This window comes from Euwallacea fornicatus, chromosome 15 (assembly GCF_040115645.1).
Source record: "Euwallacea fornicatus isolate EFF26 chromosome 15, ASM4011564v1, whole genome shotgun sequence".
Lineage (NCBI taxonomy): Eukaryota > Metazoa > Arthropoda > Insecta > Coleoptera > Curculionidae > Euwallacea > Euwallacea fornicatus.
The window spans coordinates 2,548,340-2,562,579 of NC_089555.1; the positions used below are offsets into that span (position 1 = coordinate 2,548,340).

General features: G+C 36.0%; 4 protein-coding genes across 13 annotated transcripts in view; 2 read left to right on the top strand and 2 right to left on the bottom strand.

Annotated features, from left to right (window-relative positions):
* The window catches only part of kek5 (kekkon 5), a 92,750-nt gene extending 89,720 nt beyond the window's left edge, over positions 1-3,030 (top strand). For all 10 annotated transcript variants that reach the window (XM_066290607.1, XM_066290608.1, XM_066290609.1 and 7 more), the window contains 4 exons: positions 17-206; positions 1,533-1,795; positions 1,926-2,285; positions 2,523-3,030. In XM_066290607.1, the coding sequence (XP_066146704.1) occupies positions 17-206; positions 1,533-1,795; positions 1,926-2,285; positions 2,523-2,629 (920 nt within the window). In that variant the 3' untranslated portion in view covers positions 2,630-3,030. The remainder of the gene's footprint in view (positions 1-16; positions 207-1,532; positions 1,796-1,925; positions 2,286-2,522) is intronic.
* Positions 3,031-3,324: 294 nt separating this feature from the next.
* On the bottom strand, positions 3,325-7,855 carry Sardh (Sarcosine dehydrogenase). Its single transcript, XM_066290601.1, has 14 exons — positions 7,605-7,855; positions 6,790-6,919; positions 6,614-6,737; positions 6,348-6,560; positions 6,206-6,293; positions 5,818-6,059; positions 5,582-5,765; positions 5,260-5,525; positions 5,009-5,209; positions 4,563-4,960; positions 4,251-4,507; positions 4,080-4,192; positions 3,669-3,826; positions 3,325-3,614 (listed from the first exon to the last, which is right to left on the bottom strand). The coding sequence occupies exons 1-14, from the start codon at positions 7,729-7,731 to the stop codon at positions 3,425-3,427; spliced, it is 2,691 nt and encodes an 896-aa protein (XP_066146698.1). The 5' UTR covers positions 7,732-7,855; the 3' UTR covers positions 3,325-3,424.
* A 792-nt stretch (positions 7,856-8,647) lies between these two features.
* Positions 8,648-11,559, bottom strand: RASSF8 (ras association domain-containing protein 8). The gene is made up of 10 exons (XM_066290624.1): positions 11,360-11,559; positions 11,176-11,276; positions 11,010-11,120; positions 10,785-10,957; positions 10,449-10,725; positions 10,255-10,401; positions 10,083-10,199; positions 9,720-9,859; positions 9,497-9,671; positions 8,648-9,441 (listed from the first exon to the last, which is right to left on the bottom strand). The coding sequence occupies exons 2-10, from the start codon at positions 11,245-11,247 to the stop codon at positions 9,214-9,216; spliced, it is 1,440 nt and encodes a 479-aa protein (XP_066146721.1). The 5' UTR covers positions 11,248-11,276; positions 11,360-11,559; the 3' UTR covers positions 8,648-9,213.
* A 206-nt stretch (positions 11,560-11,765) lies between these two features.
* Positions 11,766-14,189, top strand: LOC136343552 (nuclear RNA export factor 1-like). The gene is made up of 9 exons (XM_066290334.1): positions 11,766-12,057; positions 12,247-12,471; positions 12,530-12,671; positions 12,726-12,901; positions 12,953-13,093; positions 13,156-13,370; positions 13,422-13,593; positions 13,653-13,969; positions 14,030-14,189. Exons 1-9 carry the CDS (start codon positions 11,923-11,925, stop codon positions 14,130-14,132), a joined length of 1,626 nt encoding a protein of 541 aa, XP_066146431.1. The 5' UTR covers positions 11,766-11,922; the 3' UTR covers positions 14,133-14,189.
* The last annotated feature ends 51 nt before the right edge of the window (positions 14,190-14,240 follow it).

A 14,240-nucleotide genomic window follows, 5' to 3' on the forward strand; every position in this document is an offset into this window, starting at 1 on the left:
TAATAATCGGTTACAGATTATGATGACGAGGTCAGATCAGACTTTGACCAGCCCCTGCTTCAGAAATCTTACAATCAACTAGTAGATCCGGATTACAGGTTTGCCGCCGTTCCGGCTCCGTATCCTCCGGATTTGCTCTCTTTTCCACCAAGATCTCAGATTTCTCCAGCAGGGTCCAATGCTTCTACTGTTATTCTTGATGCAAGGTAGAAATATTTGGCCACTTATTTTCAAACTAATTATCACAGAAACCAAAAATTTTTATCAATATTTACGTGAAAGATAGCCCGTAACTAAAGTTGTAGTAGTTTATTAATTACCTTTATAGTTCTGATAAAATATTCGTATACTTTCGGATGAATTCGCCCTTTGTAGCACCGTCTCACTTACACACGCGAGACGATGTATCCTTTTCTAACTTCGGTATGTAGACCAAAATCATTAACTAGCAGATTACTCAATTGATAAGGGTAAGATCGTGGTGTCGTCACAAAGAGCCATCACAGTAACTGTAAACATCCATTTGCCACTAGATAACGATTATCGAAATCTTTATTAGCCGAAACATGCACCTTCCTCATTAAACCACAAGAATCCGACCTTTTTGTAGTTGGACTTGTGTCTCAAAACTATTCGAGGTAATGGCAAGACATGAAAAATTGATGACAACTTTGCCTTCCTGTATTTAAAAGACCAAATAGGTTTCTTTCGATATTTGAGCTTCAAATGGGAATAGGTGTAATTACTTCAAGCTGTTGGAAAAAAATCTTGACACTCTATATGAAAAAAGAAACTTTAAATAATTATAATTTACTGACAGATAACAGTGACATTTAAAAATTATATCCAAAAGCATAAGAAAAATGGTCGCTCGTATCTCTTCGTGTCGTAATGCACATGTGATATTAATATGACAACTAAAGCATACAAGTACAGTAACCAACAGAAAAATAAGTTCTGTCGTCTCTGACAGCCCCACCCGAAATAACTCGATTAAATTTAAGCTTGACAGCTTACGAATTTTTCCATGATAAACCTATTTTCACTTATACGAGGCGTATTCAGTATAAACTGACTTAGACTTTGGATATATTTCCACTATTTTAACTCCATTATGTTCGTAAAAGGCAGAACGTAATCCTTAAGCAGTTTTCCGACTACCATACTCGGTTCGGAGTCTAAATTTAGTTAAAATTGTTTATGTTCTCAACCTTCTACTTGCCTCCGGTATACTGTTTTAATTTAACATGCAAATGTAAATACTCAAAAATAATGTACTTCCCTATGACTGCGACTAGAAACCAACTATTTTTAGTAGTTCTTCACTTTCCGCCTAATTCACTCGTTCGGGACGTTGCTATCAAAATTCCGCAACAACGTCCCGAATGAGTTATGCCCTGTAATAGAATCAAATAACACTTCCCGGTTTAACGAATAGTCAGTTCGTGAATTTTGAAACGTGCAACTTTAGCCACAATTTTAGAATTTATTGTCGGGCTCATCAGTTTAGTTCTTCTAATTTTTTTTTTCAGGTTACCCCCGCCACATGGGCCACAAAGTCCACTGCACAGCCCATTGTATGACCAACTGAGCATGTACAAGACTTTGCCCTATTCTAGGTCCCACAGCCCCTTCGCCCCTGGCTTGGGGATGGCTAGGGTCCCCAGGCAAGGCGCTGGGTATGTGACGATACCCAGGAGGCCTAGACAAAGTTGGAGCTCAGAACCCCCTCCCAGCAGTGAAATTATCGCTGAACCTGTATATGACAATTTAGGAATGCGCACTACTGCAGACGGTCAGTGTCGCAATTTTTCTAATATAGGCGCGATCAGAAATACGCTCAGTCTTTTTTAAGCTTAATTCTGAGCCTCTAAGCTTCATATTCGTTTAGAGTAACACAAAAACCATATATACTTCACTTTTAGGCAGCTCAGTTATTTCTCTAAACAAAGCTGGCTCAGAGACGGCATCCACCCCCAGATCAACAAGAATGTTTGCTTTAAGTCCTTCTGTGGCAATCGGCCCTATAGTAGAATCTCAGGAGTCAGCTCTGCAATTAGATCACACCAAGTCTTCCCCGACTTCGGAAAGAAAACCGTTGCCAAGTCCACGACAATCACAAACCCCGGTTAAAACGAAGCCTAAGGTGCCTCTCAAGCCCAGTGGTACCCAGACTTTGCCTAGAAATCTTCATGAAATGAAGGTGGTTCCTTCAACTCCAGTCCAGGATAGTCCTAAGGACAAGAGGAGTTCCATTGTTAGTGATACACCTTCAGCTGAAGAAGGTAAGTGTTATTAACGTTAATTTTATTGCTTTAAATGCACCACTAGCTAAAGTAACTAAAGTAACTGTGAAAATGCTAGTAAAAGCCAAGGGGTATAACTTCCATATCATTTCGTTCCCGTTCAGGATTTAATTAGCCAATAATGTCCCAAAAACAAATTCTGCCGTAATATCAATAGTTTCTCCAACTTACATTTTCTAATACATTTTTTTTTACGTTACATTTCTATTATTACAGGGAAACCTAAAAAAATTCCTCCACGTCCACCGCCAAAACCCCCTAAGAGGGTGAAATCCTCGGGTCCTTTATTTGAAGACGAGGGCGAGGACGGGACAGAAGTGTGATTGTTACTAAAACCAGTACTTTTACAAGCACTGGTTTTCTTATCTTAGTGAGCGAAGTTATTATTAGTTTGACCAATAAAAAGCGCTATTTTCTTACTTCAAAATATACAGGGTTAACGTTAATACTGTACATAAAAATTAATAAAATTAGTATATGAACAGACACTTTAATAGCAGTGAATTATAAATTTCTTTTATATTTAAATCGTAGTTATGAAAAACTGTTAGTTATTAATATCAATTTATTATTAGTAGGCTGTAAGTGCGAAGTTTCCTTTAGTGTTAACCTTTATGATAATAGAGTTACTATATATTTTTTATGAGTGCCTTAGTGTAAATGGTGTAAATAAGTGTATAACCTGAATAACTGGCGAAAGAAATTAAATACTTATTCAAACAAATTATCAGCACTTTTTTAACGCATATCTACTTATTGTGCTGTGTGTATATATTCCATTCGCATCTAAAATGACTGAACTAAACAAGGTACTTTACAAAAAAATCAGCTTAGTGCGATGGTGTAGAATAGAAGACAGAAAGAATGTATACAAATTCACTCTGGAAGAAACAGAAACTCGAAAATAATTTATATACATGATTAATCATATTACCGGGGTGTACTTTCTTAGGGAATATGGATTCAAGGAAGCTAAAATATTGGATCAAAAGAAGCATGAACCTCCTGTGTCACATAGTTTATCGCAAAAAATATTTATTGTTTAACCCCATTTTCTTTTATGAACTATTACATCTTAACTTAATGTGAATTGCCGCTAAATAGCGTTTTTTTTCTCATCAGTCTTCAAAGTGGGATTGCTCTTCGAACTGGTTTTCGTAATGACCCAAGAGGCGTTGATTGGTGGGGTCGAATGGGCTTTTCAAGTACAACGTAGCAGGATATTTCTTGTCCCTAACTTCAATTTGATAATCGCCGGTTTTCAGGTACTCGTCATTGAGTATTTGGCCTTTAGGATGTTTGATGTATCTATTGAAGTCAATTATCAAGTTTACGTTGACGGCAGTAATGATAAGAACTCACCCTACTCCTATTGCAGAATCTAAGGCGAATCCATAGCCTCCACGTCTTAAGTACCCAACCACCACATCATCTCTCCATATAGTTTCATAACCATATAAAGCCACTCTATCTTGTAAGGTGAAGAAGCAGCGCTTCTTTTGAATTCCCTCTTGTTTAACCTTTACAAGACACTATTTTATTAAGTTTTTCCAATTAAACAATAGTAATGTATTCAAATTTGCATGTACATCTTATATTCTTATGATGCACCCCTTGTATTTACAGAAAACGGAAATTTCTTATAGATTTTCCTCATCAAACACTGCATTACACACTTTTAAGGTGCGATTAATTCATCTAATTTTGTTACGAAAGTTGTTGTAAAACTTTAAAACAACGCTAAACAATATCTTCTAAACCTAAAAAACTCACCCTCTCAACTACAGACTTCCCTTGATATTGACCCTCTTTCCTACAGAATTTAGCCAGTCCGGCCTCCACTGGATTATCATCAATCCTAATATCCTTGTTTTGAAGGTGATATCCTGGAATTAAACCAAGACGATAATATAAAAATTATTTGAACATTTTTGAAGCACAAACCCTTCTCCAAACTTAAATCATCCAACGCCCTAAAACCTGCAAGTTTTAAATCAAATCCACGACCTCCTTCAATGATCTTATGGTACACAGCTACGCAATGAGCGTAAGGGATGTGAACCTCAAAGCCCATTTCTCCAATATAGCTGAGCCTCATAGCTCTGCAGGTATGACCGTTGATTTTGATAATATGCGACATTCCTAGCGGGAAAATTTCATCTGTGATGGGAGATTCTGTGACTGATTGCAACAGTTCCCGGCTAAAATCATTATTTAATTCACAAAGATTATGATAAAGAACGATTGTAAACAAACCTTTTCGGTCCTTGAATGGATAATATACCCAGTCTGTCCGTAATTTCAGTAATCCTAGATTTAAATCCTTTTTTGTACAGCTGCTTTCTAAGGTGACTCTTGGTGTGATAGCCAGAAAGTCCGCCTGCCACTACGTAGTATCCTTTGCCTTTTAGAATCGGCCCTACAAGAGTTCCTCCTCCTTCCTCAAGGGTAGTTACAGTGACATCTGACTCGATTCCTCCTTTGGAGTTTAAGGATAACGAATAGGAAACTTTTCCTGGATCTTGGCTTAGATTGCTGGTGAAAAGCCAGTCCGCAGCCTTTTCGGCATCAGGGCCGGTCAAATACATTTTCGTATAACAAGACAAATTGAAAAGCGTCACGTTAGTTCGTGCTGCTAAAGCTTCGCCTTTAATCTAAAAATCAAAATAAGTTAATCATTTTTTTAATATGTTTTAACTCACTAAATCAAAATTCCTAGAGAAATCAAAAGTCAAGTCCTTTTCCAACTCCTTTTCATATCTCTGATCTCTATTTCTGACATGATCGTAATTCCCATACCAATCATAACCTCTAACGGGAGCAGTCCGGTCATCAGTTATGAAATAAGCAGGTCTTTCCCATCCCAAAGCTTCCTCCATTACAGCCCCACTCGCCACCAAGTGCTGTGGACACACAAATGCTTAAGTAACTCTTTCAGTTGATCCAAACGTACCTCATGGAAGGGGTCAATTCTTAGATTTCTCCCACTCAGTTTTTGATCATGTGGATAAACAATACTGTAAGTTTTGGCATAACTTTCATGACTAGTTTCAGTAACCCAAGCTCTATCTGGCTTCTGCCTTTGAGAGAATCTTCTTATATCGAAAGCGTGCATGTCCAGATCCGGCCGACCGTGGGTGATCCAGTAGGAGAGTTGCTCGGAAACACCCCCGCTCAGCATCATCCCCAACGAATTATATCCCACACTGTAGTACAAACCTTAGAAGAAAAATTTAATCAATCGTTAAAAGTACTTAAGCGCGGAATATCATTACCAACAACAATAGGGTCTTCGCCCACTAAGGGTTTGTGGTCTGGAGTAAAAGTTTCAGGTCCACAAACATCAGATTTAATCCCTACTTCCTGCAGAGCTGGACAGAGCTTTACTGCATGATTCCAGTGTGTGTTCAATATTTCCTTATCCAATTCAAAGAGCTTAAACTCAAAATCATCAGGCACCTAAAAATGTTGGTTTTAGCTTAAGGAGACACTAAAAGACTAGCGTAGCAACCTCTTTTAGAATTTCAGGATTACTCTCGTAACCTCCGAAGATCAGGCATTCTCCCTGCGGCCTGAAATATAGAGAACTGTCATGACACCTTATGGAAGCACAGTTTTTGACCCCTTTTAATGTGTTTGTTACCACATAGGAATGCTTCATAGGGGTGGTTGGAATCTCAATGCCTACCATGTTCGCTACTTTTCGTCCCCAGACCCCAGCCGCGTTCACCACTGTGTTGGTTTTGACGGTTCCTGCATAGGAAATTAATTTTATTATTTGAGAATTAATCCGCCATTTTGCGAGTTTTCAAGTTTAAATTTAAAAACAAAAACAAATCGCCTCAAGCGTACTATTGTGTTGCTTCAAAACACGTGTATTTTTAATTGCATAAACTGACCTTTGTTGGTTTCGATTCCTACTACCTTCTTTAAGCCTTGACTTCCGTCCTCCGTATGAATCTTAGTCAGTACAGTTTGCTCAAACACCTACATATTAACTGGTATTATAGCCCAAGGTTCATTTTGCATGCCTTGAGTTACCTGTCCGCCATTTGCAATGCCTCCCTTAATAAGGGCATTGCAATACATGGTGGGATCTGTGTAACCATCGGTGGGCGAATATAGAGCTCCATAAAAGGCATTGGGATCCAAAATCGGGCATAAACTTTGAGCTTCTTTTGGAGAAATTAGTTGACTTTCTACTTTGAAATAGTGGCCTAACGTGTGCAGCCTTTTGTACTCCTCTAGACGCTCCTAGAAATCGAGTTGATCGGGCGATGATCTAAGGGATGAGATTAATCTCTTACAGGGCTTCTAGCTATGAACAACCCTCCATTGGTTATAAACCCTGGATTCTCTCCAGTTTCCTTTTCCAGCTCTTTCAGTATCTCTTTTGTTCTTTTGAGTAGTTGAATGTCGGTGTCTGAAGGTCTAGATTTAATAGATTTGTTTGGAAAATAATTGTAAAATGGATAGTAACTACCTTAAGCCCCAGATTAGCCCTCCAGTGTGCCAGGTGGTACCATTGGTTAATTTATATCGCTCTATTAATATCGGTTTTACCCCCCTCTTGGTGAGTTGATAGAAGGTGCTGCAACCCGCAATACCACCCCCTGTAAAAATTAAAAAATATTCCTAGAATTATTTCACAAGAGAGAAAAGTTGCAAATTTTTTGACGTAGCGACCTTTATAGCCCAAATGGTGAAGGAAGCTGGCAAAAAATTTACATTTTTGCCTGATGAAATACCCTATTTTTTCTCCGATTGGTACCGATTAAACTTCTTTTTCATGTTATTTTTATATATTTCTTATATTCATGTATATTTTTAATTTTTTTTACGTTTACTACCTAAACAGTAACGAATTAATACTTCCGCTTATCTATCAAATTTGCAGTGTTTGAAAAACTTTTCATCTTTAGACAGTGAAGTAACTCATTTCCATCTAGGCATAAAAAGTGCCCTTTTACAACCTGATTCGTGCAATTAAAAGATCATTTTTTTTCTGTAAGAAGGAGAAAATTAGGTTTTTTGACTGTAATATCCTAATCTTCGGATAAATTTAGCCAAAACTGGGATTACAAAAGGTCGCGTTCCTCCAGTAAATAAAAATATTTGTTTACTCTTCTGGCTGATATGTCTTGAAAAATAAAATTATTGAAGGTGTGAAGTCCAAAGTAGATATTTATTTATAGACAGCTAAAAGTCCTTTAACTTAAAACAACCCCTAGTTTTCTTTTATAAAAGAGGGAGAATTTTACTAGACCTCACTCTGAAAACAATTATTCTTAAACTCACCGATTATAACTACATCTGCTTGTCGAGGCAAACTCACTTCACTGCTGAAGAAACGTTTGCATCCCTTACGTGTAACTACCCCCACAACGTCCGAATTATTAATCAAACACTTCCTAATTCTAAGCATGATTCCGTTACATATAATACTAAAATTCAAATGCTTTCAGTTCTGGTACACAACAATCTTAATTATATTAACTTTGATCACTAAACAGAGTTGGACTGTGTTGTGCTTGCTATGACCCCACTATCAGTGGCGTAGCAATTGTTATTAGTTCAATGGAGGGCTAAGAGTAAACAGATTGGTTTATTTTGAATTTGATTGATTTTAGCAGCGGCTTTAATACAATCAAAAACAAAGATGATGGTGAAACTAAGCATTACAATAATTTGTGTTTATTGAATTCGTCGTTTTCGAAACTTTTACTGATTACAGTGCTATATTAAGCGGGTATGAAATTGCGTAAATTTTTTTTCACACCTTCAAAAGAATGCAAGAAAACGCTTCAAACTAGCCAGAAATTCCATACTAGATTCACAAAATAAAAACTACACAGGGAATGTTTGAATTACCTCGAATAATCCCTATATTGGCGAAACTTTGCCTGAATATCTTCAATTATCTGCTTTACTTATGCTCCATTTCTATCTCTATTTGTAATAATCAATTGCAGCTAATGGAAGGGCCGCAAAGCCTATTTACAACTGAAAGGAAAAGGGTAATTCCTGGTGAATAGGTTTTATATTAACCTTTGAATTAATATTGCTTGTGGTAATGTTTAACCTCACCAGGAAGAGAAGGGCCTCAACACAACCCTTGTGTAATAATTGATTGAACCTCCTAAACACCTGAGGGCTTCTTAAAGGACAAACAAGCTAAATCTGCTGTTCCTTACTGAGAATTCTAATTAAAAATTGGGAACTAAAAATCTTCGCCCTAAGTCTGAATTGCATATAATATATTCTCAAATATGGCAGTGAAACTTAAAACAAATAGACATTGGTGCATAAATAAAAAATATATAAAAAAACATATAAAAAAATCTGAACTACAAAACAATTTAATTTTTAAAATCATCTACCATTTCCTTGCAACAATAAATACATCATTTAATTACGGCCTAAAATCGATAACTACGGATCAGTCGTGTTACGAACAATGTTCTAGACGAGGAAATAAATAGAGAAGACCACTAAAGTGAGACTGATGAGATCAAGTTAAATCTAGTCTTAATCTTACAATGTAAAAATGACAATGAGCTGATTAGAAAAAAAAGAAAAATATGTACAAAAGGGTTTATTTTCCGGCTATAAGGCAAGTCATATACTGGTTCATGACGCCATTTTATTGTCGATGAATTATATCGACATAGAGTTAGTATCTCGCCACGTTTCGGTAATTTCATTTCAGGCCATAATACATTATCTACCATAAGTAATAAGATGGAACAAAATTTAGCTTTCTTCTACAACAAATGTCGCAAAAATCTCACTATTACGTTCTTTTACTACAGCTAAATTATCCTAAACTAGAAGTCTAGTTTTCGAAGAAATCATCTAAAAGGTCTTGACAGATTTGTGATGTGCAATACAGTGCAAAAGCACTCTCCTAAACCCAAACACCGTGCGGATTTTTACTGGTAGGAACAGCGTTCTCAAGTTGTCTAGGCGACCCGATCATCTTCCTTGTGGTACCCTTCACTGGGCCTTCTAGAAGTTGCCGCAAATCCTCAGGAGGCGCTATACTTAAACTTTGCAAATTTGCTTCTTTCATCTCATTTACCAATAGTTCAACCTGCTTTTTCTTCTCCACTATGCATAATTCAAGTTGAGCAACCTCCAAATAAAATTATGAAGTCAGAATAAACTTCACAGTTTTAGCTTTAATTTACCTCTCGTTTAAGTTCTTCTGCAGTCAAATGATGAAGATCAGAGCTATGTTTGGCCAATTCAATGTCTTTCTGAATGCGCTCCAATTCCATTAAAATACCTTTTTCCATTTGCTTCCTAGACTCAAATTTTTTACTATTTAATCTTTGCTCTAGCTGAAGGTCGTCCATAAGTAACCTAAAAATTTACCATGACACAAAGGCAAAAGTTTGAGAAAGGACAAACCTGATTTTGTTTTTGCACTGTAACAATTCCGTTTCACAATTTGCTAACTTAGATCTTAAAAGGGTTATTTCTGATTTCAGGGTTTTTTCTTGCTGCTTCACTATTTCACCTTCTTCTTCAACATATGATAGAGCTTGGATCTATAAAGAATGACAGAATTCGAAAAAAAGACAAAACAAAGGGTGTCTGACCCATTGGAAAGTATCATACTGTAAATCCTAATAACTATTCAATCATAATATTTTATTGAAAGATAGATACCTTGACAAAATCACATACTGAAAAAATACACTTTAGCAAATAAATACAAATCTTTAAAATCTCTAAAATAATATAAGTCCTCCTCAGAAACGTTAAATTTACCTCATCTTTCCTGACTTTTGTTTGATTTGTGATCTTAATCAATTCTTTAGTAATAAAATCCAACTGTAATTGTTTTTCCCTTTCTTTGCCCTCCCAAAACACTATTTCTGCATCATACTAAAACCACAATAAAACAGAAATCTATTGATTCCGATACAAAATGAGCATTTACCTTGGTAATATCAGCTTGTTGGCTATTCAACTTATCCCTTTGAAAGTTTATCAGTGCAATAAGTTCCCTATATTGAGCATTATATAAGCCATTGTCAATAGGTCTTGTTTTTGAATCTGCCCATTTAGGCTGCTGCTGTTTTATATCCTAAAACCCCTATTTAAAGAAAAATCAACAATTTTCATTGCACATACCTGAAAGACATTTTTCTTAGTTATAATATTTGAGCTAGGAGGAGGAGGATCTCGATATGGAGGAGGTGCTGGAGGATCCTTATAAGGGGGTGCCACCCTTTGACTAGGAGATTCTGGATTGTTCTCTGAAATATCTGAACCGCAATAACTACTCTTTTTTGGAGAACTATGTGGAGAACTATTGGGAAATGGCTCTCGAACTTCTAGATGAACTGTCTTCATTTGCTGTATCCCTTTAACAACTCCTACATTATCAGGACTTGTGGGAATATGTTTGCTTAAAAAAAATAACGTTATTTTTAAATTCCAAAATTTGAGTTTAAACCCTATTGGTACCTGTTTTCAAAGGGATGGCTATGCAACTCTCTGGAGGCTTCATTATATGTATGTGGGACAGGAAGTAAAGCTTGAGTTGTCAAATTTTTGGTGCGATTAGATTGTTTAGTTCCCTCATTTCTTTGGAGAATGAACTGAACATCACTAGAATATTCTCCCCACTTTAAGATAATCTAGAAAGCATATTGTCTAGTAATTTTTTCCAAAGAAAATCTTCAGAGTTACCTTCATGGGATTTTCTTGGGGAGAAAGTTGTCTCTCATTGTTGCGCCACCGTTCTATCAGGGTGAACCTCCCGGACTTCCCAGTTGCGTGAGCCAAAGCAAAAACTACATCCTGAAAGAGGTGAGTCACCAAGTTTGTTTTATAAGTTCCAATCACCCTTACTCACCTGGCAAGTGGTATTTTCCGTGACTCCACAAACTATTCTTTGAATTCCTTCGACCCAAACCTTCAATTCCATCGCTTGAGGCTTTGGAATATAAAATCAACCTAGAGGCGACACAGGAATTTAGTTCACCATCGATCGAAATTGGTTAACAGTTCGAACGGAAAGGGGAAATGCTTTAATTTACCTTTAGTGAAGACCATTGTGAAATGTGCTTTCGACATTGTCCTATGGTACAGTTAATTGGCGAAGAAATTCCTTTCAACCTTAAGTAGGGTTTTTAGTAATAAATTTGGGCTTGAAAAGCTCACTTTCAGCCTTCCCAGCTTACAGCTTTGTTGACAAATTCTAATTGACTTGATTGACTTTTGTTGACTTCGTCTTCTTCTTCCCTCATTAGCGCTGTTGTCGCTCATTCAAAAACCTATAAATAAGTTTAAAAATTGATGTCATTGGTTGGAACTGGCATTCTGTTTTTATTCTATTTTATCGCAATACTCCGGAGAGAGACAAACAAACCCATTAATGGCAAATGTCATAAAAACACTAAGTGTAAATTATGACGTTAGTGATGTTGATGTCATATAAGTCAAACCAAAAAATTAATTATGTTTTTTATTCAAATTTTTAGAATAATCATTTTTCATTTTCCGCTTTATTATGTTTAATTTAATAAATAAATAATAATAAATACAATAATTTGTTATAAAATTATATGTTAAACTGTGAAGTAATTGAAAAAGGATTATAATGAGTGTTCAAAATGCCATGACCATTCAGGCTAGTCCAGATTCCGTACTCATAAATGAAACAAATCTTCCATCAGGAATTGTGTTTAAACATAAAAACCTCTTGAGGAACGTGAAATGTTGGCACAAATTTATTGTAAGTAGGTATCAGATTATGTCCTTATATTAGTTAAATTCTGGCCCTTTAATCTGGAGTCATTCAGAGAACAACAGTGCTGCATTAGAAATAGTACACTGGAAAGGCTTCCTCTATTTCCTCTCTGTATCTCATTTATGTAAGTCAATATTTGTTCTGTTTGGTGCTTCTAAGTTAATTTTAATTCAGATCAACAACACTGAAGGATTAACCAGAAATGAAGTTCTCAAATGCATATTAGACCATGTTCATCCCTTAGACTTAATACCTGTTTTTTTTGCTACGGATTCAACAAATGCAGCTGCCTACTTTCTAGCCAGGAACTGTGAGGCTGCAGTAGAGAAATTGTGCAGAGATAATTTAGTAGTTGACCATCCTTATAATAAGAAATCAGCTACCAGGAATTTCAAACCTGTAATTCCAACATATAAGACATTCTGACTTAAAATAGTAATTATTTCATGTGTTGCAGTTCAAATTGTCTATAATTTTGAGCTTTGCTAACACTAATGACATTAAAATCGATGTTCAAAAGAATGTGTCCAGCGTCTTAGCAAAGCGATATGATGTGGGCAATAAATTATTGAATTTAGATAGATTCCATGAAGATCCTGGCAAGTGTCTTTTATTTATTATTAAAACAATTTTCTTATAAAAACTTTTTATAGATTTAGTGGAATTCTGCCCGCTTTCGCAGCCAAAAATTATGTACTTTGTGCTTCACATTGCAAAAGGCTTTGTAATACATGAGCTTATACTTTCGAATAATGGTATAAAGATTTTGGCTCCTCTTGACGTACTTGCTAATGCCAAGATAACACGCTTGGACCTGAGCAATAATGAGGTTTCCTATTAAAAAAAGAACCCTTCGGGTCAATGAACTGACCATTTTTAGCTCAACTCTCTGAATGAATTGAACTCCCTTAAATTCCTTAATATGTCTGATTTGAAATTAACTGGGAACATTCTGTGTGACTGTGAAGAAAATGAGTATATTTCAAGAATTAAAACTATCTTTCCCTCAGTTGAAATTTTGGTAAGCTCTCTTATAAAATAATTTATTTTGCAAAAACTTGTTAATTATTATTACTCTTTAAGGACGGAATTCCCATAAGTTTGGACAGAATTCCCACCACCAAAAAGTACTCATTTTCAGACTATGAGGGGACAGACCTAGTAAATCAGTTTTTGGAATATTTCTTCACAGCTTATGATTGTGACAGAAGAATGCTGGCAGGGCTGTATCATAGAAATGCAATGTTTTCTACCACCTGTGTTTACTTAGCTGGGCAAATGTCTTCTAATACTGCCAAGTAAGGAATAATAGCAAGTAAGGGATGGTAATACTAAAAAGGTAATTTTAGTTTGCGACAGTACAGCAACATTTCAAGAAATTTGAAGAAATCTGCAGATTTGTCAAAAACTTCACAGTTTTTATTTTTGGGAAGAGAGAGTATTTTAAACGCATTCAATACTAAATTGGCGTTAACCGAACATGATCCGTTCTCGTTCAGTGCGGATCTCATGTATAAAACTGTACGTTTTGTCCCATTGCATGTCTGCCTACATCAACATTGAACTTTTATCTTTATCAGGATACTTGCGCAGTAATTGTAGTAACTGGAGTCTTCCATGAGAAACCTACATCTTTATTAGACAAAGAAAGGTTTCTAGGGTTTACCCGATCCTTCGCCCTGGAGATATCTGACAAAAATTGCTTAATAATCAATGACCAGCTTCACGTATACAACGGTCTATCCTTCCAAGAAAGAAATTCTTTCCATGATTCTCCAGCTTCTAATCAATTTGTTCACAGGGAAATTATTCCAAAGCCTTTAACAAAGTCGGATTTTGACCATTTGACTGCCACCTTTGGGCAACTCACAAACCTTAAAGAAGATTGGTCAAGAAAGTTAGTGAAGAGTGCACCCTTTTTTTGAGTAGCGATTTTGTTCATTGTATTCAATTTTAGGTGTCTGAAAGAGTGTAATTACGATCTAAAGAGGGCACTGGAAATGTTTGTGGACTTATACAAAGCAGATCGTATTCCGCATAATGCATTTCTAACTTATTAGATTAGCGAGTTAGAGAATCGATCTTGTAAAAAAAAATAAAATTACTATTAAGCCGAATTTTTGTGTTTTAATTGTAATTTCAATAAAAACAAATTTTTCATTCATATT

What these genes read in the sequence shown, in the direction of transcription:
- RASSF8 (XM_066290624.1), bottom strand. Translation starts at nt 11,247, where the DNA reads ATGGAATTGAAGGTTTGGGTCGAAGGAATTCAAAGAATAGTTTGTGGA. An exon ending in AGCCATCCCTTTGAAAACAG is followed by an intron (nt 10,726 to 10,784) that starts GTACCAATAGGG and finishes ATTTTTTTTAAG; the next exon opens with CAAACATATTCCCACAAGTC. An exon ending in CAAAAGTCAGGAAAGATGAG is followed by an intron (nt 9,860 to 10,082) that starts GTAAATTTAACG and finishes CATTCTTTATAG; the next exon opens with ATCCAAGCTCTATCATATGT.
- LOC136343552 (XM_066290334.1), top strand. Translation starts at nt 11,923, where the DNA reads ATGAGTGTTCAAAATGCCATGACCATTCAGGCTAGTCCAGATTCCGTA. An exon ending in CTACCAGGAATTTCAAACCT is followed by an intron (nt 12,472 to 12,529) that starts GTAATTCCAACA and finishes CATGTGTTGCAG; the next exon opens with TTCAAATTGTCTATAATTTT. An exon ending in TTCCCTCAGTTGAAATTTTG is followed by an intron (nt 13,094 to 13,155) that starts GTAAGCTCTCTT and finishes TTACTCTTTAAG; the next exon opens with GACGGAATTCCCATAAGTTT.
- Sardh (XM_066290601.1), bottom strand. Translation starts at nt 7,731, where the DNA reads ATGCTTAGAATTAGGAAGTGTTTGATTAATAATTCGGACGTTGTGGGG. An exon ending in GCATTGCAAATGGCGGACAG is followed by an intron (nt 6,294 to 6,347) that starts GTAACTCAAGGC and finishes GTTAATATGTAG; the next exon opens with GTGTTTGAGCAAACTGTACT. An exon ending in GGAAGTCTGTAGTTGAGAGG is followed by an intron (nt 3,827 to 4,079) that starts GTGAGTTTTTTA and finishes TGTCTTGTAAAG; the next exon opens with GTTAAACAAGAGGGAATTCA.